The 26986-nt window shown below is 45.9% G+C and overlaps 1 protein-coding gene across 1 annotated transcript in view; it reads right to left on the minus strand.

Moving 5' to 3' along the window:
• Nucleotides 1-2634: 2634 nt before the first annotated feature.
• Nucleotides 2635-26986, minus strand: part of LRGUK (leucine rich repeats and guanylate kinase domain containing) — a 67633-nt gene continuing 43281 nt past the window's right edge. Inside the window, exons 11-16 of the mRNA XM_029918019.1 lie at nt 24853-24972; nt 17510-17606; nt 13815-13928; nt 11324-11525; nt 10301-10396; nt 2635-4808 (exon numbers count right to left, since the gene is read on the minus strand). Of these exons, the coding sequence (XP_029773879.1) occupies nt 2635-4808; nt 10301-10396; nt 11324-11525; nt 13815-13928; nt 17510-17606; nt 24853-24972 (2803 nt within the window). The remainder of the gene's footprint in view (nt 4809-10300; nt 10397-11323; nt 11526-13814; nt 13929-17509; nt 17607-24852; nt 24973-26986) is intronic.

Here is a 26986-nt window from a genome sequence, read left to right on the forward strand (position 1 = left end):
TTCCCTTTAGAACACTAGTAAAAATGCAACCCCAAATGCTTAAGGAGCCTCAGAACCAGTTACCTAAGGAGGAAACCTAGTATTTTTCTAAAGTTCTCACCTAAGTGAGGTATTGGGGGTTGTCTCTGAAATGCCCCACTCACAGCTCCTTCAAAAGTGGGTAATTATCCTTATTTTCTTCCTTTCTTTCACAGTTTGGCCCCTCCCCCATGTCCAATCCAAATACTTCCTCAATCTGTCCCCTCCTGCCACAGGGCCTTGTTTCAGGCCCTCACCACCCAGTCAGGACTACTGCAATAGCTTCCTGCCCTCTGTACTGACTGCCGTAAATGTATCCTCTATACCAAGTCAAGGCACATGCCTCTAAGATAAAATTTAACTATTGGTTGGCTCCCTATGGTGAGGAGATCAAGTTTCCAAGCTTGTTAGCACAGCACAAGATGCCCTTGGGAGCTGCAGAAGCCTATGGCTGTCCCCGACGTCCGGGTCCCTAGAAGGAATGCTGCGCCTGCTCCGATGGCCATGCTTGGGCACATGCTGTTCCCTCTTCTAAGAAACCGTCGCTCTCTCCTGTCAGTCTAATTTTGCAACCATGATGACTTAGCTGAAGGAGGATCTCCTCTCAGAAGTGTTTTCTGATCCAATTCACGTCCCAGGCTGAATTCAGTGTCCTTTCTTGGTATCCTTATGACATTCTGGAAAAGTTAATAAGTGGGTTCGCCTGTCTATTGGGCCCTACACCTAACTCAGCATGCTGCGAGGCCTCGGGGTGTCCTGATCACGTGGTGTTGTCATGAGCCCTGATAAAAGAGCTCCTTAAAGTGTCCTCACCATCCCACTATGTCCAGCAACTATCATCGTGTCCAGCATACAGGTGGTGCTCAATCAATGCTTTGGATCACTGGACTAACCCAATGGAAGTTATGATGTGTTAAAAAAAAATTCACCTTATTACTGTCATCTTTGACAAACCAGGTAAATTGAAGGGTAATTACTGGTGTAACAGAGGCTTTTCCAAGAGGATTTCTGTACCGTGGATTTTAAAAATACCAATTTCCTCTCCTGAACTGGAGATAACATTTGGCATACATACGATGGTGTGGACACGTACCTTGTGTGTATGATAAGATCCATTTCTACAGGCATTTAGTCCTCAGGTTTTGTATTTTCTAAATACAGGATGCCAAACACAGTTTAGAATGTTGCTACATACATAGTAAGCACTTGCTAAATACCTTTGTAACTTTTTAGGAACTCAATATTGAGTTGGCTGCTTTGCTCACAATTACTATCTTCTGGGAATGTAGCCTCCAAACACTTGGCTGGAGGCAAGGATGCCCAATGGTTACATGTCTGTGACCCTGTCTCTGGCCAGGGTAGATTAATTTAAGAATGAGCACCTGACCCAAGCCAGGCCAATCAGTATCTTTCCCTGAACTTTTTAAATTTCAGGATTAAAGAACATGTAAATTAATCCATTTCTAGTAGTGAGAGCTGCCAGATGTAAAACCAGATATAAAATTTGAGAGGTACTGGTGGCCACGTCCCCTGCCATGTGAAGATATTTATACATAATCATTTGTATCAAAGAGAATGAAGCCAACATGCAGAAAGAAACAGAGACGAGAAATGACGGGAGGCCAGTCAGTGACAGAGAATACCGGAGGTGACGAGAGTCCGGGTTATGTTCAGTAACTTGTCCCCAGTCTGAGGCTCTGGGGCACCTCTGTCCTCCCCATGGCCTGGTTGTGTGAGACATTCCACTCCCAGCAGATTCCTGTAAGCTGGTTTAGGTTGGGCTCCTGTCACTTGCCGGCAAAAGAATCCTGATGGCATGAGTCGCTAAAGAAAAAGTAATTCCCCTCAATCTTCTCCCCAGTAACCCTTTTTAGCTGATTCAGCCAGGTGGTTTGGCATAAAGAAGGCAGGGGCTAATTTACAGGAGTTTCCTATCCAGGGAGAGAAAGAAGGTATTCATTTTGAGATACATTTCAAGCAAAAGTAAGTTCAGGTAACACGAGCCAACGCAAATCCCAAGCACTTGTCAATCACAGGGTCATACACATAAAGCACCCGTCCCTCTGCCTGTCCCAAGACTCTCACAGGTTAACTGTGTGTTTGGAATCCTGGTGGAAGTGACCAAGCCCCAGATACACCAAAGCCTTTTCTGGGAGCTCTCCTTCTGGACCCCTCAAAGATGCAGGAGGCACGCAAGAATTTTCTCATCTAGAAGTGAGGCTTCCTAAGGAGTGAAACAAAACGTAACAGCCACATGACACTGCTTTAGCCAGAGTCGGAATGCATATCAGAATTCATGCAAGTGTAGACACAAGGGCCCCTGTTGACCACAAGCTTCAGGACCAGCTGTCTAGGTGGCACAGGGGCACGACTTGCCGGGGTGTCCCGCTCTGGAGGCTGCCCCTCCAGGCTACAATGGCAAGCCACAAGAAAGGCACAGAAGTACACAGACTGGCCACCTTCTAAGGACCCAGTGGCTGGGACGGGGCTGGTGCCCACCCCCCCACGCTTACTCGGGGCCCCAGAGGGAAGCTGGTGTGCAGACTGATAGTGTCCTGGCCACAGCCTTCCTTCCTGTGCCCGCACTGCCTCCGGGGCAGTGGCTCCAGGGATGGGTTACACCTTGCTGCTCTGACTGCCTCGGGCACTCAGTCTCCCTGTCCGGCTGTCCGGCTGCTCAGCAGACACCCGATTCTGGGGTGCGGCAGAGCTTCTGTCCCTGGGCACACCTCCGTGTTTCTGGCTTTGTTTCTCCTTGGCTTGCTGCCGAAAAGCACCGTCCCTCTGGACAGCACTCTCTCCGGTCTGACTGGTCCCTTGATGTGCTCGTGTCTCTCTGAGAGGCTGCTGGGTGGGGCCCTGCCCTGGGGACCCCAGTGACGGCTCTCTCTCCTGAAATCTTCCCTTTGGATGCACCTCTTCTTTTCTCCCTGGATACTCTCCGGGAGCAGAATCATCTGGTCTTGACTCCACAGAGGACATGTCATTCTGGAGAGGTCCCCTGTGCCGTTGACCGCCACCGAGGGTAGCTTCATTTTCTTGAGATAATCCTTCAGAATTCTCCTTTTTCAAGGATGGTCCTTTTTTGGACCCAGCTACCTTCTGAACCAGGTCATCTGGGGGGAGGCTGGCACGGGTCTTTTTCCTGGAATGATGCACCTTTTCCTGTTTTTCTTGTAGCTGGGGATCCCTAGGCAATGGGTCTGTGTGGGGTGGCTCAGGAATTTCTGGTGCGTTGGCTTTTCCTCCCTGGGTCCCCTGAGGACTCTGAGGAGGGCTGGGGTTAGGGTGGTCGGGTCCCTCTGGGGGAGTCAGCTTACTCTGGGATTCCTGCTGCGAGGCTATCCGATGGCTTCTGGGGGGTACCTTTTTCAGAGGCCCTGGTCCTTTAATCGTCACTCTTTGGATAGGGAGGTTTTTTTTTCTAGCTCCTGTCTGCCGCACTGGCTCTTGGTTTGGGGGTGAGGTCTGCACATCTGAAATCTTCTTGCCGGAGGAGTGGCCTGCTTTGGGGGCTTGCCTTTCCTTTGTGGGCCTTGAAGCACTGTGAGCCCCTGTGCCGGGCGGCGGCTGCTGTTCGGAGAAGGAAGTGGGAATGTGCGGGAGCCTGACCACCTGAGACCCCTCTTCCTCCGGGGGATGGGGGACAGGCTGTGGCGCATGCTCCTGGATGGGGGGACTGATAAGAGGGAGTTTCACCTCCTTGACCTTTTCTTCCTGGACTTGCTGGGGACTGTGGTCCTGATGGGGGCTCATATTTTTGGAATGGGGAGGGCTGATGGGAGGAAGTTTACTGGGGTCTCCTTCCTGAGCTAGCAGAGGCCTGGGGGAGGGGGTCAGGGTTTGGTCTGAGACTGTGCCTAAAGCTCCCTCCCTGCTGGGGGAGAGGAGTTTGGGTGTGGGCCTCCGACTCTGGAGCGGGGCGAGGACCCGAGGCTGGGGCAGTCTGGAGGGAGCCAGCCGGCCTCTGGGAAGCAAAGTCACCGGGTCGTCCCTGTCCTGGGCCTGCTCCATGTTTGTTGGGCCCTGAGGATGTGGCACTTCTGGGTAAGGTGTGCTAACCCGGACCAATTCTGCTCTTGGGAGTCCCTCCTCTAGAGGTTGCTGAGAATCTTCCAGAGGTGGTCCTGGTATTTTGGCCCCGTTGGGGTGGGAAGAGTCTCTTGGAGGCTCATGATGGGCACTGTGTGGTGGCAGACTGGCTGACTCAGTTTCCTCATCTTGGGTTCTCTGGGGGCTGAGGGATGTTGGGCCAGATTCCTGCAGAGACTCGGACAGGGGCCCGAGGGTCACCCTGGCCTCCCCTGATTCCTCATCCTGGTCTGGCTGAGGGCCGGGGGCTGGAGGTGGGTCAGGGTGCTGAGAAGGCCCTCGGGAAGGAGTGATGGAAGCCTGCCCTATTTGCTCGGCTGTCCGGGACTCGTTTTCAGGGGGATTTGTACTTATGATCTGGGAAGAAAGATCTGCTGGTTGGACGTCCTCTTCCCTCTGGCCTGGGGATAAGTCTCGGGCCTGCCCGTCGAGAGCTGGCGAGCGGGCCTGGGGAGGAGGCTCGGCACTGCCGTGGCTGCCAGGAGGGAGCTCTTCTTGAGGCGGTGTCCCCTCCCGAGTCAGCGCCTGGCTCTGGGAGGGAGCTGGGTTCGGGTGTTCAGGGACCTGCGCGTGAATCTGCATTCCAGAGTGATGCTCAGTTAACTGGCCATCTGCTTGCAGTTTTGCCAAGCGCCTTGGGGACGGAACCAGGTGTGCTGGCACCCCAGAGGAGGTCTTCTTGCTAGAGAGAGCTCCTGCTTTAATATAAAAAGAAGTCAGCTAGCAGTATCTTGACACACGCTAAGTAACTATGAACCTTTAGAAATAACACAAAAATATCTTTTCCTTCTCTGCTGCCCATAGGCCTTGAAAAGCATAAAATGACCCATCTAGGAGAACTGTAACCATGCCTTCCCCTTGGGGATACTCGGTGCCCAGATTCATCTTCCTTAGAACTTGGAACCATTTTAGTCAACTGAAATTATGAGCTTCAATAAATAAACACAAAGAGGCTTATTTACAGAACCAAAACTCACATCCAGGTCTGAGAGAGGCAAGAACAACCTTTAAGCGAAGGGGCTTTAAAATTTTCACCACCTGAGATGCCACTGCTGCTTGTGGCCGTAGAAACTAGAAGGGGGCCACCGGAGCCGGCTGAAGTCCCACCTGTGCCATTGTTTAACGGCAGTCTCCTTCAGGAAACCGAGCTCCAGGAGGAATAACGTCAGTTGACCGCTACCTGGGGAGGCATGGGAAGCTGGGCGGGCACTTACTTACGACGGAAGCCCCGACGTATTCGGGAGGCTCCTGTGACATTTAACGCAGTCCTAAGGACCTGGCTCCGAACAGCTGGTGGTCAGGGATGGCACACCAGCATGGAACAGCTTTGAGCAGACTAGTCTCCACTCACTTACTGGGAGGCTGCAAACCAAGTCAGACTTCCAAGGCCACCCCAGGGTGGCCCAGCCCCAGAAGCGAACCAGGCTCCTGGCCACTGCCCCCCATCCCCCAACGAAGCAGGATGACAGCCTGGACTACTCCGGGTCCTCCCTGACCCTCCTAGTCTGGGCCTGTACCCTGCGCCTCCAGTCCAATCAGACTGTCTCAGGGGAGAAGCCAGCGAAGAATGGGGACAAGGGAAAGCTTGCTTCTTGGTGGGGTTTCCGAGGGGACGCCCTGCTCGTCATTCCTACCTCCCCATTCATGACAGTTACAAATTAAACACAAACTTAGTCAAGACACAAGGTTAAAAAAATATAAAAATAGTGAAAATATCTAGAATTGGAAAAGTCACAGGGACAGAAAATAGATTAGAGGTTACCAGGGGCTGGAGGGGAGTCACTGCTTAATGGGAACAGACTTTCTGTTCAGGGGGGATGAAAATTTTTGGAAACAGATAGTGGTGATGGTTATACAACACTGTGAACGTGGTTAATGCCATTAAGTCATACACTTAAAATGGCTAAACTAGCTACTTTTGCTACGTTTTGTTTCTACCACAAAAAAGTGATTTAAAAACACAGGTATAAGAACAGCAAAAGCCAATGCTGAAGGCTCTTTCCATCTGTGAGCCCTCCTGCTTTCCTAGGATCCGACATACAGGAATTCCCCCCCCCCCCATTTTTACAATTTAACAACCCATATCATTTGGCAAATGATACCCTGCCCTTTATTAGAGATAAAGGCACCACTTACGGACTGGTAAATTGCTCAATTTCCCCATTTGACTCATCATTACCATCGTCATTTTCCTCTGTCATTAGTTAGAATTCTGAATAATGATCTGCAAATATGATTTTATTTTATGATCTCTATAGCAAGAACTCCGGGTGGCTTTTTAAAAGCTTTATTGGAAGCATCAAATAAATATTCCAGAAACAGGTGGTATAAAGACAAATGGAGGGGAAAGACATCCCTTATAGTGAACTGTGAATAGAGTGAGCTTTTTCTCATTTTATAAAAATTGTATTGTTTGCTCAGGATTTTGTTAGTCTTCATGCTTTAGAAATGAACATTACCTGAGTTGCTATAGGGAAAAAAATAATCTGCACCACAGTTGATAAACATTTTTAATTAGCGGTGCATCTCAATTTCTTGAGGTTTTATAATCAGTCTGTACTTGAGGTTACTATTTTGTAAGTGCGTCTAGTGGAAATTCACTTAGTCTCTCCTCTGGTAAAGGTTTGCATTTCTGGGTCCAGGCCGATGGGGTTGCAATATTCAGAACTATCAGACTCCAAGCTTACAACTGTGAGTCTATTCCACTTTCATCATTAAGAGTAGAGATTAAAATTACATTCTCAGTGACAACTTAGCTACATAAAATTATGAAAGATAAAGCAATGTATCATTTCAAATATCTAAAAATATTTTTCAACTGGCATCGATACAGGATTCTTGCTTCCTTGAAAAAATGCCATTGGCCACCAGATTTCTATTTGTACTGAAGTCTAACATGTAGACTGTCTAACTAACTGGTCTCAGCAAATTCTATAATGTTCCATAATATTTTATGTAGCTGGGTTTATGAGAAATGGGAATTCAGGGCACCTGGCTGGCTCAGTTGGTTGGGCATCTGACTCTTGATTTTCGCTGGTGGTTCAGGAGAACCAAACCCTTGTCGGGCTCTGCACTGACAGCCTGGAGCCTGTTTGGGATTCTCTCTCACCCTCTCTCTCTGCCCCTCCCTCTGCTTGCTCATTCTCTCAAAATAAGTAAATCTAAAAAAAAAAAAAAAAAAAAAAGGAAGAAAGGAAGTTCAAAGTGATTTCTCTAATCAAATTAATGATTACCAGTAAAATTTAGAATACAAAACTAAGGCTTCCCATTTCTGGTGCAATTTTCTAATTGCTTGGACTGTCTTTCAAAGAGTTCTTTTTATTTTAATTTCGTACCTTTGACAGCTCCATTATATATTAAAAATATTTCACTCTACTAAAATTATCCATCTCTTCTTCTAGGGGTCTCATTTACATCCATGTAAGTAATGTAAGTCTTTGTGCAAACATACCTAAGCTACAGAACTTAACATCAGAGTGAGCCAGCTCAGAGCGGAAGCGAAAGGAGAGGGAGCCAGGCCTGTGGCCGTGGCCCTGCTGGGGCTCCGGTCCTTCTCGGGGAGTCCTGACATTCATTTTCAGGTGCTTGTGGCTGCGCCCTGCTCTCCTGCAGGGAACTGGGAACACCTGGCCCGTGCTCCGGGGCACAAACTTCAGAGCCTGAAACTCTGAGAGGCCACTGGCTCCCCTCTTGAATCACTAGAGATCCTTTAACAGGTTAGTCGTAAGGACCATCCTTAGAAGTTTTAAATACTCACTTGAATAATGTCTGGACTTGACAAAGTCAATGTGAAAATTTAACCTTTTTTATTTTCGTTGGAAAATGTTGATTTTTGAGAGAGAGAGCACTAGCAGGGGAGGGGCTGAGAGAGAGAGAGAGGGATAGAGGGTGTGAAACAGGCTCTGCGCTGACACCAGAGAGCCTGATGTGGGGCTTGAACTCATGAACCATGAGATCATGACCTGAGCAGAGGTCAGGTGCTTAATTGAGCCACCCAGGCACCCTGTGTGCAAGTTTACCCTTCAACCACCAAGTGAAAAAGGTAACTTCCTCCACAGATTAACTATTTAAATAAAATAAGCTGTATGGCTTTGTAACACATTATTTTCTAAAACACTAAACCTGCCAGGAAAACGGGGGTCTACTGAGGCCGGTGAATTAATACATTAATTATAAACCCTCCCATCGACCCTTTAAAGCTGAGATTCTATCAGTTGATAACTGAGTGACCCAGTTTCAGTTATTACATGTATCTGGGAGGGATCACATTTTAACAGATTCTGTAATTCATACTTCTCATTAAATCAGACAGGCCTAAGCTAATTGGTCCAAATAAATGAAGAGTCCTTACACCCTCTGAAATGGGAGCCTGTTTTCCCATGCACACACGATGCGGTCTGTCAATCTGCAGATGGCACCTGTCCCCGATAGCCGGCATCCCGGTGGCTGCAGAGTGAGGGGTGCTGGAGGCAGAGTCCTGCTCAAGCACCGCAGCTCAGAGGTGCCCTCTGTGTCCCCGACGGACAAACACGCCTCCCTCGGGCACTCAGAACTGGCCACACTCGGAGGGAACGATTCCTGCTCATCTAAACCCACGAGGGGCTGATTTAAAGGCCAGAACATGAACTTTTTAATTTACAATGGGAGATGGGCCTGGCTCCGGGATCGGGGTGGGGGCTTCTAACGTAGGAGGCACTCCCCACGGGGACAGGTCCACCCAGGGGACCAAATTAAAGATCAGAAGGTTGCTAGGTTAGCAAGGATTTAAAGCTGAGAGCCCGGTTTCCTCAGGGGGAGCTTCCCTCTGGCTACCAAAGCCTCACGAGATGGAACATGCACCTTGCCAGGCCCAGCTTTCTAAAGGACCGATGCCTGATGCAGAGATCAGAGCAGTGCTGGATCCTCACGCCGGCCATACAATGCAATGCAACGTGGCCAGCAAAATCCTAACCGGGCAAGGAGTCACAAAGGTTACAGCACGTGAACATACCAAGCTGCAGAATGTCTACACAGCAAGCCATATCTCACATTAACAATTTATAATACCTGTTCTGTGAATTCTTTTCATCTTGTGATCATGAAACTCTGTAGCCATTAAGCAATGACACTCCACTCTCCCCCAGGCCTTGGCAACCATTCCATTTTCTGTCCTGATGGATTGGACTGTCTACGTCCTTCATAAAAGTGGCATGAGATAATATTTGTGGGGTTTTTGGTGATTGGGTTATTTCACTTATTAGAATAGTCTCAAGGTTCATCTCTGTTGTACTGGGTGTCAGAATTTCCTTTTGAGGGCTGAATAATATTCTATTGTATGTGCTGAGTACAGACCCAGAAGCGGAACAGCTAGCTCATATGATAATTCTATTTTCAATGTGTTGAGGACTATGACGTTGTTTTCCATAGGCGCTGCACCAATTTACATTCCCAGTTTCTCCACATCCTTGATATTTTTGTATTGTTTTTTCCTAGTAGCCATCTCAGTGGGGGTGTGGTGGATTAGGGAGAACCTTCCAAATGTATCTCAAAATCCTCCTGCATCAAAATTCTAAGTTGGGGCTGTAGAATTCCTGGATTCCAAAGAAATGCACTCCTCTAAGCTACGTCGTTTACTGCACATGCTCCTTGAGGCAGGTGGGGATTCACCGCATCTAGCAAGACAGTCGGCCAAGCTCAGAAGGCCAGCCAGGCTGCCCAAGGGAACGGGTGGGCCACGGCCAGCCTCCCCTCCTCTGGCTGCCTTCCTCTACACTCTCTGGTACTACATTTCGAGAACTGTGGCAACGCAAAGAAAAGGGGAAAGAAATCTACTGGATTGTAACAGCGCTAAATACAAACCTGCCAAGGAGAACATCACCTCAGCTCCCTTGGGAGCCAAACTTCTGGAAGGCTGAGTTCTGAAGCGGGAGGCTGAGCCCTGTTTACCATGAACCTCTAAGTCACTGGCCAGCATGTCCCTGAAGGACAGGCCCCTGAGTTCCACCATGGCCATGAAGACAAGTAGAGGGGCAGATCCAGAGAGGGGATCCACACAGCTTGTTTGTGGGGATGGCCACACCGGAGCAAGCGTAGGGACTCGAGAGCTCGTGTGAGCTTCAGACTGGTGGGCGAGTGCTCGCACAGCAGCTCACAGATTTGTTTTCCTTTCGATGGGAACAAGGAGTGCTGGGAAGAAGGGCCGGGGTCGTACCTGCAGTTGGAGCCAAATTCTTGGATGGTTCCTCAGACAATCCAAGGTACTCTCTGACGAGATGGCTCAGCTTTTGGTAGGCAACGTCCAGGTCATCTACAGAAAATGAGAGAAGGTACTTTTAAAGCAACAGAATCATATCTAAATACAGTTTGCAACTGTTGGTGGTGATGGTTTTTAAAGTTACATCTAATTTTATGACTATTGTGGCAGGCGGGGCTCTGAGCCTTTAAGGACACTTTCCCTTCACATAACTGCCTCCCTCGAGCATGGGCAGAACCTGTGAGCATGAAGAGATGTTACTCCTGGGGTCACGTCACGTTAAATGGCGAAAGGGATTTTTGCAAATGGGATGAAGGCTACTTATCAGCTGAGTTTGAGCTAGTTAGAAGGAAGACCACCCAGGTGGGCCTACTCTTTTTGTTGTTGTTTTTATTTATTTTTGAGAGAGAGAGAGAGAGAGAGAGATGAGAGAGATGAGAGAGAGAGATGAGCCTACTCTTTTTTTAAATGTTTATTCGTTTTTGAAAGACAGAGAGAGACAGAGCACAAATGGTGTGGGAGAGGGGGAGAGAGAGAGGGAGACACAGAATCTGCAGCAGGCTCCAGGCTCTGAGCTGTCAGCACAGGGCCCAACAGGGCTTGAACTCACAAACCATGCGATCATAACCTGAGCCAAAGTTGGATGCTTACCGGACCGAGCCACCCAGGTGCCCCGGGCCTACTCTTAATCACATGGGCCCCATAAAGGAAGCCAGTTTCCCGGTAATAGAAGAGGAAGGCAGAGGAGAATGTGATGTGGCATCTTACTGGCTTGACGACAGAGGGGCCCCGTGCACAGGACCTGGGAGCAGCCTTGAGGATGGAGGGCAACCCCTGGCAGAGAGCCAACAAAAGAAGCAGGGCCGCTGGCCCTACGCCCCCAAGAAACTGCAGGCAGCCAACAGTGAGCATGTGTTCTGGAGCAGATCTTTCCCCAGTGACCTTACACTTCAAAATAAAACTTCTCTGAAACTTACTGACCTGCATTGATCACTGCATCAAAATATCCTGGAAACTCCTGATTGATTTTAATATAAAGGTCCACTCTGGAGACAGCAAATTCAATCTCTAAACGACTGAATAATCCTTTTCTTCGCAAGTATCCCTCATATTTTTCCTTGTTCATGGGTACCACGAGGATATATCGAGGCTCAAAATAGGAATATTTCAAACTTCTTACACCCTGTTTAAGGAAAAGGTAATAAATTAGAAACAGATACACAATCTAGATAACATGTTGGAGACTTCTGACAACACTGGTATAAGCAGTCTTGCATTGAAGGATTTATTTGTATAATTAGCTATTATTTTCTTGTAAATGTCTCAAAATTGGATTATTCCCCTTTGTTCATCAAATATTGTTATTGAGAATAAAAGAACTCATTCTACCCGGTTATCCTCTAACTAGTCACCCTAATATACATGATGGTTCAAAAAGAAAATTGCTACATACAAACAGGTACCTTCACAGCAGTATCACATGCTCATTTTTTAAAAGATTTTATTTTGAACTAATCTTTATACCTAATGCGGGAGTGGGGGGTTGAATTTATAACTCTTAAAGTCTACAGTCAAGAGCTCTAGAGCTGGGCCAGCCAGGAACCCTAGTGAAATTTATTTGAAATCTACATTTCAAAGAGCAAGCACCCTTTCAGCTCCAGGGGATAAAGATCTTAACCCGAGAGAAAAAAAAGGCTTCTTTGTTTCCTCCTTGGAACCCTTCCTATTCCTAAACCAGCAACCTGGCTGGACGGTTCCTATGACAGCTCACAGCTTCTACCCAGAGCAAGGGACAGCCAAGCTCCTCCGGGAGCTCACTGGAGACGCAGGGCTGGGTGGCGGGCAGCCCTCCAGCCAGCAGACTGCGAGCTTTGGTGAGATGCAAGAGCCCTTCCAAAGTAACTCTGAAATCTTCCTTCCACCTGGATGCCATCATCAGTAGAACTCAACGTTCAAAATCTTTGTTTTAAACATTCAGTTGGGGAAGAAACACAGGCTCTTTAAAAAACAATTTCTATAAGTGTCAATGACAAAGAGCAGTTTGGAAAAATGCTTTCCCTTAGGAGAATCAGGGAAAGAAGTTCCTGGTTTCTAGAGTCAACCTCTTGGAAATGAGTAGGAGAAAGCTCCCAGGGAGGAAGGAGGGAAAACAGAAGCCAGCGTCCTGAGAACTGGAGAAAGGCCAACAAAAGGAGCTGGGGGGTTCTGCCTTGCCCAGAAGGTATTTTTGGTAAAAGAGGTCATTTTTTTTTTTATTAGCATTGAAAGAAAGAAAACCTCCTTAAAGATCCAAAAGCAATCAATTGCAGAGAGGTCAGAATTGCAGGATTTTGAAGCGAGAAAACTGAAAGAGCTGGAAGAAACACCACCGGTCTCAGTGAAGTGAGGCCACATACCAAACACAAGGAGTTGAGAACGAATCACAGTCCCGGCTCAGCCAAGTCACAAACGAAACGAGTTTTAAAGAAGAGCCAGCGTCCATAGTAAAGGACTGTCAGGCCTGCCCAGATTTTGTTCTGTAAGCTTGATCTAAGGGAATCATTTTTGTAACCTTTTTTTTTTTTCTGACTACAAAACTGTTAGACCGCTCAGTGATGGTACCTTAAACAGACAAGCAAGGGTCTTTAAAGATTCCATATATTTAATAAAGTGATATATATTTTTTTTTCATTAACAAATTTGTTTTTTTTAACTTACATCCAAGTTGGCGAACAGTGCAACAAGGATTTCAGAAGTAGATTCCTTAAGGCCCCTTACCCGTTTAGCCCATCCCCCCTCCCACAACCCCTCCAGCAACCCTGTTTGTTCTCTGTATTTAAGAGTTTCTTATGTTTTGTCCCCCTCCCTGTTTTAAAGGTATATATATATTTAAAACAAATAAGTGAGGTAGTCATGGTTTTACCCTGGGGTCTGGATTGGAAAGAAATTTCTGTATGTTCTAATCACGGAAGATCGCTGGGGAAGACAGGGTATGGGGGCAGAATCCTGAAATCTTCAAGTGTAAATTGTCAAAGCCTGGAAAGACTGTAATCGGTGAGTCACCGCAGTCACTGGCAGCATCGCCCACAAGTCTCCACCTCCCACGGAGAATCAGAGGACACCGCCAACTGCACAGAGCCTCCGGGTGGGCTCGGAGGGGCCAGTGCACCAGCTCTGCAGCCTGTGAGAAGCAGCTTTCCCTCACGGCACTTTAGAGAAACAGAGACTGCACCCTAACAGAAAAGGGATAATTTAGTGAGGAAATACGGACTAAAATCCTGAGGGCCACTTCTATTCATAGAATATGTGTGCAATGCCTTGTATTATAATACCTGTCATTTAATTGTTGATGTCTGGCCTCCCCCATATGAACTAGAATCTTCCCCGCTGTGCCTGGCAGTGTGCTACCTGCACAGTGTAGCCCCTTCCTCAGCCCCAAACATATTTTACAAACACACGCACATTAAAAATACAGAGTGAAAAAAACACTTACTTCTATTTCCATGTGAACACAGCTCGCTAAGCCGTCTCTTGCGATGGCTTCTATGGTGTCCCTACTTAGTCCGTAATTGTGGTTACTGTAATTAAATGTTAGGATGAATTTCCCCTGAAATTTGAGAGGTATAAAGATTTTCATGTAACAGCTGCCATACTCCACCTTAATATAAATAAAACTATTTGATGTCTTATTTTTATATGCTTCCATAAAACCTACGAATATTAGCAATTATAGAAGGTTGACAATGGGCTTATGAAACTTAACATCCAAGTGTGGTAGAGAAATTTATCCCGAATTCTCAGCTGGCAAAGAAAAAAATTAAGCTTTTGGAAATACAGTCACCTGCTGACGAAACATCCAGGGAAAGCGATGCCCTCACCAGAGCTTACGGTAGAACATTCCATCTTGCTTACTTGTCTGCTTCCTTGCCAACAGTGCGCCATGAACCGTCGTTGCTGAGAAAGCAAAACTGATAGCCTGCCCTTTGCGTCAGCCACACTGGAGATGCCAACATACCAGGTACCCCCAGAAAAATCTCCCCTTCTCCAGAGCCTGGCATTCCCAGATAAGCCTGAAGGCCATGGATTACAAGGACATCCGAAAACCTTTGCATCCTGAGATAAGGCTAGAAAAACAGACCCATTCTGTGTTTCCGTAGAAAACGTTGCCTTTTACTGAAACCGCCCCAAATGTTATTCGACAGAATTGCCGTGTGCCCTCCAGGCATTATTTCTTCGATCTATATTCTGGAAGCCCCATTCTTCCCAAAGCTGTACTTCCTTGCAGAACAGTCCAGGTAAAAAAAAAAACATGCCTCTCAAAATTGTCTTTTTTTTTCTCTGACAATATTAGATTTAGTCAACCACTAGGTCTAATCTAAACTGGAAAGCTCATGACCAAAAAAAATTAAAATGTGAATGGTCTTGGCACCGGTGGCTCTTCGTGCATAGGATTTCCATACAAATGATGAAATGAAAATCTGCAAGGCGGAATCCCGTCTTGGCAACACCATCATTAAGAACGGAAGAAGTGAGGGGCCCCTGGGCGGTTCAGTGAGGGAAGCGTCTGACTTCAGTTCTGGTCACGATCTCACAGTTCGTGACTTTGAGTCCCGCATTGGGCTCTGTGCTGACAGCTCAGAGCGCAGAGCCTGCTTCGTATTCTGTGTCTCCCTCTCCGTCCCTCCCCTACTCAGGCTGTCTCTCCCTCAAAAAAAAAAAAAAAAACACAGTAGCAGTGAGGAGTCCTTTACACTCTGTGCTTCCTGGGTCTGGACACCCTGGAGCTTGGTGCGACGCGAGGCAGGCTATCTGTTGAAAGTCCATGCAATCTCCTGGGATGGGGTGGGTCTCTAGTGAATGAGTCTGCCATGGGTGATGAGGAAAATCCACACACCCCATAATCCAAAGTAATTTGCATCATGTATTCTAAAAGTTTAAAACGCTACAGTAAATATCCTCAATATTTTACTTCCTCAATGTCATACCTTCTGTGTTCTTTGGAACAAATACTATGTTATTTTCTAATATATATATATACTGTCATCTATATAGATAGATGGATACCTGAATGTCCCATCAGATATATGCTTTATCTTGCTTACTGTGACTCGCACTGTTTTCAAAATGTATCCTTGAGTCACTTTTCAGATATACACTGTGAATTTGTTTACTTGTGTGTATAAGGGCCTCCCTCTGTGGATCCCAAATGTATATTCTGGAAAAATGCAGAGTCGGGAGGAAGCTGGCACTGTACTTTTATATATAAAACAGGCCCTGCTGAACTTGTTTTTAAAGAACTGAGATGAAGTAAGTGGTCCTCCAGTTTCTGGCGGGGGATCTTCCTTCCATTTCTTTCTGCTTGCGGATTTTGTCATAAACAGCAATAATCCTATTTCAGGAGCCTTCAATAACCACATTTCCACAAGACAGGGAGTATATTTGCAGGGAAATGACTGCATTAATGTGTTAAAAAAAGGACTCGTGTGTCCGTAGGAATGTGGTGGGGCAATGGTCCACGTGTCGGCGATGGGGGGGTGAGGGGGGAGGAATATGTATGTGAGAGGGTGTGCGGGTCTGCGGGGCAGAGTGGGTGTCTGGGGCTGTCTGCAGCAGGTGTCCGGTGTTGGGGGGGTGTTGGGGGAGGGGGTTCTGTGTACAGAAGGCGGGGTGCGTCGCCGTGACTGGTGAAGCTGACAATGTGTCATGAGTTTATAGCTTGCACATTTGCCTCTTCATGAAACAGCCTGAGCACGCTTTCAAGAAAGGGACCTTACAGGCACCCTGGAGGCTCACGCGGTTAAGCGTGCAACTTCAGCTCAGGTCATGATCTCCCAGTTTGGGAGTTTGAGCCTGCCTCAGGCTCTGTGCTGACAGCTCGGAGCCTGGAGCCTGCTTTGGATTCTGCATCTCCCTCTTGCTCTGCTCCTCCCTTGCTTACACTCTCTCTCTGTCTCTCAAAAATGAATGAACATTTAAAAAAAAGTTTTTTAAATTTAAAAAAAAGAAAAGGAGCTCAGAAACAAAATTCAAGTTGAAGAAAATGACATTATATTGAAGTAACAGATTTTGGCAGAAGCAGTAAAACCAAGCACTTCTCAAACACACAAGGATTTTGAAAAGGGAGTCAAACTGTAAAAGCAAATATGGTGTACATGTACAGTGATTTCTTCAACTAGGAATTGAACCAGACTTCATTATTACCAGTAGGATAAGGTATGGAACATCAGAGTGCGAGCAGATGTGGTAGTGAGAACAGATGAACTGAACCAAGAAAAAATTCCTGAGACTCTAATATGAGAAACGAACATGAATTTCAGGAGCTAGCTGCCTTTCAACCCAAAAAGTCCTAAGACAATGCTTCTTACTAATGTTACTAATAATGCTTCCTATCTCTATTAAGGCTTTTGAAAACAGAAAATCCCAAAGTACTCTTGATACATTAAACTGAATTACCAAAATACAGCCTGAGGAGAGAAGATTATAAAGAATCTCCAGGATGTTCTTTTGACAACGTTAGAGTAGAAACGGCCGAGGGACAGTAGGACTTTGTCACTTGGGTTTCTCTGGGAATGCAAGAGAAAATAGGTCCTATGTACAAAGTCGGCCATTCAAAACTAAACTCATGGAAATGGCAGATCCTATGCTTACACATGCCACAATTATGTACAAGGAGTGTAACGTGGAGCGTCAGGGCTGTCTGTGTGTCCTACACAGGCCAACTGAATGGGACACACCATGACGAAATGGTGCTCAGGGTCACGACAATGAGAAAACCCTGGTTTTAGCAAACAGGAGTGGTCTCCGGATGGAACACTCCCAACGCCGAGGGACACTCAGTTCACAAGTTCCTCACATCAGTGCAGGTCTGCGAGAACTGCCTATCCTGAGTGAAGTCTGGCAGTAATAGTAGCACCTGATAAACACAGATCGTGCGAACTTTTCGCAGAGCTCTTCTATTTTTTTTAAATGTCTACTCATTTAGCTTTATTGAAAAATTACAACACTCCCTCCAAGATCCTAAAATAAAGCAGCACAGGCACAAGGATGTAGAAGTAGTTTAAGGAAAAAACAATCCAAGGAGGACACCTCTCTCACAACAGACACAAAATTTCTATTTTATCGCCAGTGCCTAGCATTTCTAGCAGAGAACATGTATTTCTTGTGCGATACAAAGGAGAACGTTCTTACCATGTTTACCATTTCATCAAAGACTTCTTGAGAGGTGAAATGATAATCGACTCGATCCCCTTCTCCAAAGTAAGGTGGTCTTGTGGTGTGACAGGCCCTGAAAACAGAGGAGAAAACCGGTCTACTTCTAGCAGCTTGAGTTTCAAAATGGAAAAAGTTTTGATAAGAGTACATTTTCCAAAGTTGAAGCTGATCGATCGATCATGAATTGTGAAGCAACAAAGTTGTGAGAACGCTGTGGTTTCAAAGCACTGGACTACAGTCCGCTGCTTTGACTCTACATGGATTGTACAGATTTGTGATTATCAACATCCAGTGCGGCCTTGCTGTTTATCTCCTCGGAAGCACCCCCTGCTGCTCTCACACACTACTTTCGGCAGTAGGACAATATTTACTACTCATGTATTTCCACCCAACTGTCCTCTCTGCTCTGTGGGCACCCCCCCCCCATTCCTCCACCGGGTTAGCCTGCTGGGAGCCGCACCGGCCTTGCTGGATGACACAGTCACAGTAAGGAAACAGCAGACATTGCACGGCTCCGGCCATGAGAGGTGGAAACTGACATCTCCCTCTGCTACTACTGCTCATGTGAAATTAAGCTGGTTGCTGTTGATTAGGCTTCACAATGTTCCAAATCATACTAATATTCCCCACACAGATACCTCATGGGAAGAAGGATATTCCCACCCCTATAAAGAGGACTTTAAACAAAGCACTGCAGATGTTTTGTCGAAAGCCTCTTCTACTGAGCTTCACAAACTTAAGACACGGATAATAAAGGGGGTTAAAGAACACAAGAATAATATTAACTCTGGCCCAGAGAAAAAGAGCCTAACTTAGTAATAAGAAACAAACAAGGGCCAGGCATAAGTTATTGCGCATACATATGCTAATTTAGTGCCCATTATGAGGTAAGAGTAGTTACAACTTAAACTCATGTGCAAAAGCTGGCTCATCTAGGGCACCCATGGCACTTCCACCTTCAACATCAAAGAACAAGGTTGACAAAAGGTTTATCTACTGACCACCATGAATACATTCTTCCTCTTATGAGTCAGACAGAATGCCTCCTAGCCTTGTTTATGCCTGAATCTTAGTGTTACTGATATAAACAAACGTGTTTGCTGTCTGCTTCTCACTGAAAACATCCTGCTATCCTCTTAGTTGTAAGATTTACTACCGTTTAAACAAATGTGTATGTTATCTGCTTTTCACTAAGAATATCCTGTTAGTCTCTGATGTGTAAGTTACCTCATTGTAATTAGAGTAGTTCTGCAAAAATGCCTTTGTAAAACCTGTTTCTGCGCCCTTTTCAGAGCATCTTATCACTGAGAATTATTCCACTTTTCGATGTCATGTTAAGACTTAAATCTATAAATACAGACACAAAACCTGGCAAGATAGAGATGCCAGGGAGATGCCAGAGATGATGCCAGGCCGGTGACCAAGAAAGAAAGAAACCATGTGAGTCTCTCTCAACCCATTTTCACCGACGCTGCTGCCTCCTTCAGGGGACCCTGGAGCAGCCGGAGCTGGCCTCCGGAACTAGCCCACTTGTCTTCCAGGACATGCCCCCCAAACCCCAAGAGCCTTTCTGACCCCTTATCGTTGATTACGCACCTCTTCCTTAAACGCCTGCCGGCCTCAGTGCCCACCACCGACTGCGTCCCACCCAGTTCCTTGTTCAGGACTCCGTCTCCTCGGCGCTGCCAGAACTTGATACCAGGACCGATGCTGCCATGGGAACCCGTGAATGGCGTTCTCGGCTCCGCAGAGAGGCCCTTTCTGATCACTGACTGCTGTAGGGCCCCCATCCCGTCCCCATGTACCCTCTATCACCAACACTGCCTTATTCTACCCACAAGACTGGTGTCTCCCCGTCTTCCCCGGCAGGATATAGGACTCCTGAGGGCAGAACATCTTCTTGTTCATCTTCCTTGCTGCTGCATTCCCCACGCCCGGCGCATCGTAGGCACCCACGGGGTCTCCGTAGCATGAAGGAGTAAATGAGACCCGTGCGGTGGATGAGCTCTATCCTGCAGAGGACAATAAAAACGGCCAGTCTAAGGCCACAGAGCAGGCCGGTGTCAGTCCCAGAACTAGAGGACAGGGTCCCAACTAGCCCAGGACTCTCCATGCCATCCCATTCTGAACGTGCTAGTGTATGCACTGGGAACGCAGACTGATCTTTGTATTATCCTGTGGCTTTAAAAGAGATAAAAATAGCTAGACATTCAATGTGTTATTTCATTTATTCCTCACAAAAAAAGACCCCACTAGGTGGGGATCATTGTTTTCATTTTACAGATGGTGAAACTGAGGCACAGGAATTAAGTGATGCGACTAAGCAGCAATGCCGGGATAACTCCGTGTCGATTCCCCTTATGACCACACCAAGTGGGTAAACTCACAACCCTCCAAAGCCTCTCCATTACAAAGCCAAAGCCAAATTTTTATAATTCATGCCACTGTTCCCCTTCCATTATAATCAAGAATTAACTAGTCATCTTTAAGGTCTTAACATTCCATTTAAATTATATACCTAGGAAAGAGCATTTTCTAAGACAAGACTGTCAAAACACTGCGACATTTGTTCTGTTGTGTGAATACACTGGCAGCTCTTCACACACCTTGGCAGGGCCCGGAGACCCTCTCTCTATTGGTGTCCTTGACCGTCAGGAAAGATAAATCAGTGACTTGCCAATCCATGCGGTACGCCCTGAGCGTAGCCTTTACACACTGTGCTGGATTTGCATTTCCCAACAAAGGAATTGAGTGGCAGGAATTTTTTCAGAATTTCTAAAAGGAAGACACAGCAAAGAAGTAATTTGAAGCGTCTAGGCAGGCAAATAAAGAGGCGGCTTCACTGATGTGATGTGTGCAGATGCCAGAGCCTGTATCTGCCATGGAAACTTCTATTAAGAAGGATGTAAGGTAAGCTGTGGGTTTTTGAATCCTGTCATCCAATTTTCACGTGCAGAAATGTTCACTGTGCAGAAGGCTGCCCAAAGGCGAACATCTGAAAAAGAATGTACTGCAGAGTGGAAGCAGTGTTTCGCTGAACTCACTTAGCAAAAAATAAATAAGTAAATAAATAAATAAAAAGATGCCAAATTTTAGACAAAGAAATCTGCTTGGGCCATCACCTTCAGTATCCTTCTTGTCCCCTAAATACAATTCTATTTGTAATTTAGATTTCCTTGAGTTTATTATTTACTAATGATGAATGTCATTGTGAACGGTTAAGTACGGTCTACAAAGGGAGCCACACGAAAAGAATGGAGTTAGAGACTGATCCTGGGAGTTCAGAGTGAGGTTAGACATTTGAAAGGCCCATTCATGGGCCAGCTGTCAGGGAGGATCCTAACAAACTGAGTCTGCAGAGGGGAGGAGATGATCAGGAGGGAGGGAAACCGCAAGGTCAGACCAAACAATGAATGGTAGACTATCCAGGGAAATGCAACAGGAAGAAAAGATGTCTAAGAAGAGCTAGCTGTTGGATGAGGAAGTAGAAATGTTTTCGGTTTGATTCAGAAGCACGCCGTTTTAGGATAATCTCAATTCTGGACCAGACTGCCTCAGGAAGTAACAAACTTCTTGTTACTGCAAATATTTAGGCAGAGGTTTGGCTGTGAGCACATCTAAATTGGAGCACAACTAGCACGCCATGTTGTTGGTAAGCGAACTCTTTCAAAGGCCATCCATGAAAGCCCAGGTCTTCCTAAGACATCCGGCAGGAAAATTAAATTGGTCCTAATGCTCAGTGCAAATATGTCAGTTAACTGCTGGACATTTAAAGAGATCACATGCTATACTTGAGTAGCAAATCCCAGGATGCCACTGCCCTGTCCACTTGCCCATAACCACACGCTACATTCTAACTCGTGCCACCCCAGCTGGTCTCCGTGTCCCCAGGCTTGCCTGCCCCACCCTCTGCCAAGCTGCCGGCAGGGCGCACTTACTGGAATGCAGTGGTTGGCACGCCACCCCCTGCTTACAGAGCCTTTACGATCAGACTCCCGTCTACTTTTCTGGTCTTCTCTTCTGCCGTCTCCCTCTGTATGTCAAGTCCCGCTGCATTCCAGAGGACTTTCAGTTCAGCGAATGCGCCCATCATCCTGTCTGGAAGGCACCTGTTCAAGTCCCACATCCCACTTACCTTCTACTTCTCCTGACCCGGAGGCTGTCCATCCCCTCATCATTGCACCCCCAAACTACCTTGTTAGCCGGCATTTAGCTGTCGGAATCCCATGCTAGATGGTAAGCTCCCAGGGCAAGACCACGTCTGTTTTACGGCTTACTGCTGGCACGGGGCATGTGGCCCCTGCTCAGTAAACACTGATTAGAGGAATAAATGAACCATTCTACTAGTTTGTCATATCTGAATAAACAGACATTAGACTAGACTGCATTTAGATAACTGCAGGTCATAGATCTCATGTAGCTAAATAGCTATGGCCTTTTACTTTACTGTAATCAAGGACTAAGTATAAGTAAAATAAACTTGGTAGACAACATCATGAAAAAGGTTACAAAAATAGAAATTGCTGTAAATAAGAGAGCTAAGAAAGAAGAATAACGTTTTCCTTATGACTATTCAGATCACTTTCCGGGCTTAAAGCTGGAAGGTGCACAGGGAATACCGGCATTGTTTTACGTTTCTCTCATTATTCATTACTCTTCCAGGGGGCCACTGATTTGTGTGGTAATATTAAGGTTGGAAATAGAGAGATTTTGAAGGCAGTCAGTTCTTATCTCCAGGCCATGTATGATCAATACAGGTAAAGAAAGAACATCCATCCCATTTCTAAAACCAAGAACAAATGGAAAAATCAAAACCTAAAACTAGAACAAAATCTCTCAGCCACACCAATACGTGTTATGCCACGATTTTACCCCTTTCCTATTTATATATCTGGACATGCAACCTCGTATGTGAGAATTTCATTGGATGTCTCGGTCGTGGGTCTGTGTAAGGTAAAAAGGAAGACCAAGAGCAAATGAAATAGAAGGGAAAGAAAAGCTTCAAGCAAATGGCAGAGAAAGGGCCGTTGTGAATACTTAACGTTTCATGATGAAACTGTATTCATATTTTTTCCATCTAATTAAAAATCAATAAAAATTATGTTGGGTAAAGAATAAAAAGATCTCCACAAGAGCAATGACTTGCCTCTGAGGATGTGCTTTGGTTTTATCATTTGTTTTAATTAGAAAGTTGCTGCATATAAAGTAGTACTATCTTACTTTCCCAACAGATGAAATTTCTAGCTATCTAATATCTTTCAACCCAATGATATGATCTTTGGTCCCTGCCTTGATGGGACGATGATGTGTCACTGAGCGAGCCCTGATCTCTGCCTCTAGGAGGATGCCAGTGAAAGGCAGGACAAGGGGTAAATGAGTGTGTGCTTGGTAGTGAGGTGGTTAGGAGTGTTTTTCCCCACCTGCCACAAATTCCATCCAGGGAAGAAAGAGCAGTGCCGATAGTAAGGCCATAGGCATGAAGTTAGTTTCTAAGATTTTGTTTTGCTGTCCTGTGTCTCCACACAAACTGTACACGGCACTAATTAAAGGTCTGAGTTCCCCACTAGATGACAAACTTCATTAAGGCAAGGACGTTATCAATCCTGTTCCTGCTGTATCTTCAGGACCAAGCACATGGGAAGAACTCGATAACTATATGTTGAAAGAATTGGTCAACAAGTGGAGGAACCCGTCCATCTCCGGATATCCATCAGTGGCAGTTGGGGGAAATCGCCTAGGCTTCTTATCACAGTAATTTCCCATGAAATATGGCATACAATACCCTTAATTAATTCATCCATCTACTCAATCCGTCATTCAGTTAACAAGTATTTCTCATGCAGGTATTAAGTGCCTGGTAGTGTGCTGAACACTGAGAACTAAATGGTGGGCAAAGCTGACATTGGTCCATACCCTCCTTGGGCTTACAGGTGAGTAGGGAAAACTAACATGAAGTCAAGCAATCGCAAGCATGATGGATAAGCATTCTAGTAGGTGGAAACCCAGGATTTAATAAAAATGAGTAATTAGAAGGCCCATCCAGATGAGGATACAGAGGCAGACCGGATCACAATCTTGGTGATGAGTGAAAGAACACCTCCAAGAACACATCTGATCCAGCACGACCCCGCAACATGTATCACAAACCAATAGGAAGGACCCAGCTCCCAACATGTATAACATAATTAAAAGACACTCTAATCAGAGAAAGCCTTGGCTCCTGTCATTTGGGTTTGCTAAAAGGTTGCAGATTCACATATTGGCACAACAGTCAGGATTCACCTTTCTGCCCGAGTTTGACCTTCCGTTCATTGTGTTCCACTCATCATTTAAAACAGGTACAGCACCCCTCTACAGGCAGGATGGCACTCTCTGCTTTTTCATCCTACTGTTAAGTTTTAATTTATGTTTGTTACTTCAGGGTGCTTAAGATATATTAATGAATAAATCATTCTATACATCTGAATCCTTGGGTTGTCCAAATGAGGCATGTAATTTTAGATATCTAAATCGATGGGCCTGTTTAAAACAGTATTTACATTGCTTGGACATGTATAGCTTAAGGGCAGGGAAAGCATTAGAAAGTAATTTGTGTTTACTTTTCTGGCTGTCCCAAACATCCTAGCAGTCACCTCCTCTGGTCACCGACAAGCATTACTAATCTAGAAGTAATTGCTTTGCTGTACGTAAAAATTAAGAAAAAACCAGTTTAAAAGACCAGAGTGGTTAACTCTAAATCTGACTCCCAGAAACCTTTAAAAGGTCTGTAAAGTCAGCTGAAGACTTTTTTGAAAGGTCCTAATGTTTTTGGTAGTGCCCTCTATTTTAACCAGACCATTAAGGAATCACAGAGCAAAACGTTTGCTCCAGAAAACTGGAGTGTACTGAATGCTGACCCAGGGAATGGAACGGGAAAATGCTGCCATGTCTCCATCCTTCCTCCTGAAATAGCCCTCCAAAGAGGGAAGCCTGCGTGGAGAGAAGCAAGGAGAACGACGGAGGGCGGGAGAGGTGGTCACAGGAAGGCGCGCCAGCCCACACCATGGCAGCGCCCATCCGGGCTGTCACGTCACGTGGTACCAGGATGAGCCCCTGTTCCAGCGCCACCAGGCTTCACCGAAACACATGTGCTTTCAAACCTTGGAGAGTGATTTCAGCTGTCAGTGAAGGAAGTTCAACAGCTGGGGGATTAGACCACAACAAGATGCAGGGTGTAGGACAGTGTAACCAATGGACCTTGTTGAGCTTGCGTGAAGTTAATAGCCCACATGAGCCAAAGCTGACATTTCACAGCCTTACCAGCCAATGCACGGACTCACCCATAGCGGAAGTAAGTGCTGAGCTGTCTGCAGAGGCGGTGAGCGAGCTCTCGTTTGCCACAGGCTTCAGGACCGGTCAGCACCAGCATGGGGTAAGGGGCGTCCAGGCGAGGGAGAGTGCTGCAACACAGGCAGTCAGTGGGTGAGGGCGGGGTCTACACCAGTCACACTTCAGTCAGTGACTGAGCCTTTGGTGCATGCAGGCGCCATAGATCATGCAACCTTATGCCTCTCAGGCTTTTTTTTTTTTTTTTTAATTACAGGCTACCATTAGGGAGGCTGAGAGAGATGGTGATACTGATTTTGTTCAGTGTTTTCCAGTAGTTTTTATAGATTTTGATGATGAGATCTCATGGGAGCCACTTTCTGCAGGCGCTATAGAAAAGGCTCCTCCTACTTTCCTGAGCAAGTTGATGATAATGTGCCCACAATAGCATTCACAGCATAGATAACAAGCAAAATCCACACGTATGTAAATTTGTTTGAACATTTTTAAATGGTATTTTTTAATATGTTTATTTATTTTTGAGAGAGATTGAAAGCACAAGTAGGGGAGGGGCAGAGATAGACACACAGATGGTAAAGCAGGCTCCAGGCTTTGCACTGTCAGTGTACAGCCTGATGTAGGGCTCAAACCCACGAACTGTGAGATCATGACCTGAGCCAAAGTCAGACACTTAACTGACTGGGCCATTCAGGTGCCCGAGTAATATTTAATTTTGAGAGATGCAGAGACAGAGCATGAACAGGGTAGGAGGAGAGATAGAGGAAGACACAGAATCTGAAACAGGCTCCAGGCTCTGAGCTGTCAGCACAAGGCCCAATGCGGGGCTTGAACCCACGAACTGTGAGATCATGACCTGAGCCAAAGTCAGACACCCGACCAACTGAGCCACCCAGGCACCCTTTGAACATTTTCAAAAGGAAAAAATATGGTAAGATGTATTAGTACTTGGTTGATAAAAGTATTTTCTAAAGAACAAAACACAGGTTCTACGCGAGGTAAGCTTTAACATCCATACCTATTGAATTAGAACACAGATATGCAATAAAAATGGTAAAAATGAAAATTTACCTGAGCAATCACGATGTGCCAGGCACTATTCTAGGAGTCCGACACACATTACCTCATTTAATTATTACAGGATGCTAATGAAGATGTTTCTATCATTATCCCCACTGCATATGTGAAGAAATGGAAGTCCAGAGAGGTTGACTTGCTCAAAGTTAACAGCTAATAGGTAAGAGCTAATACAGGAATCGAGGCATGGCTTCTGGGCTTGAAAGACTGGAATGAGGAATGAAAATCTCCTGCCACACACTGGGCTGAAGTGTGTGATTTCCACTTGTAGCATAACGATAGAAATACAGAATAAAACATATTTTTAAAATACAGGGCTGAGGTGAGGATTCTATGAAGAAGAATGGAAGCGGTGCCAGCATACTTTTTCAGTCTCTCTGAACATCCACAGAATAATAGAAAGAAGCTGAGAACAAACACCCATGGATAACATGGATAACGAAACCCGATTAGGAGGTATCTGCATGCACCACAAACCCACAAGCCTTGCACAGTGCCAGAATCCGTGCAAGGGGGAGCAATGGGGCAGATGACAGCCCTGAGAACAAGGGACCCCCAAAGAGCCACGGGGCATCCACTGCAAAGCAAGCCAGCTGAAACTGTACAAGAACAAAAATCTGTACATCGATGGTTTTAAGAGCTGGATTTGAAACTGTCCCAAGATAGAATCACCCCACATGTTTTTCAAGAGATGAATGGTTAAACTCACTGTGGTACATCCATTCAAGGAATACAACTCAGCAATAAAAAGGAATGAAGTACTGATATATCCAAGAACCTGGATAAATCTCCAGAAAATAAGGCTAAGCAAAAAAAAATTTTTTAAAAGCTAATCTCAAAAGGTTATATACTACATGATTCTATTTGTATAACATTCTTAAAATGACAACAGTGTAGACATGAAGAACAGACCATTGACCACCAAGGATTAAGGGAGATGAGGAGGGAGGTGGCCAAGGCTCTAAAAGGGAAGCAGAGGGACCCAGGTGACAAACTCTTCCTTAGTGATGCTCCTATGTATGATCTACACCTGTGATAAAACTGCATGGGACC

This window comes from Suricata suricatta, chromosome 2 (assembly GCF_006229205.1).
Source record: "Suricata suricatta isolate VVHF042 chromosome 2, meerkat_22Aug2017_6uvM2_HiC, whole genome shotgun sequence".
In the NCBI taxonomy this organism is placed as follows: Eukaryota; Metazoa; Chordata; class Mammalia; order Carnivora; family Herpestidae; genus Suricata; species Suricata suricatta.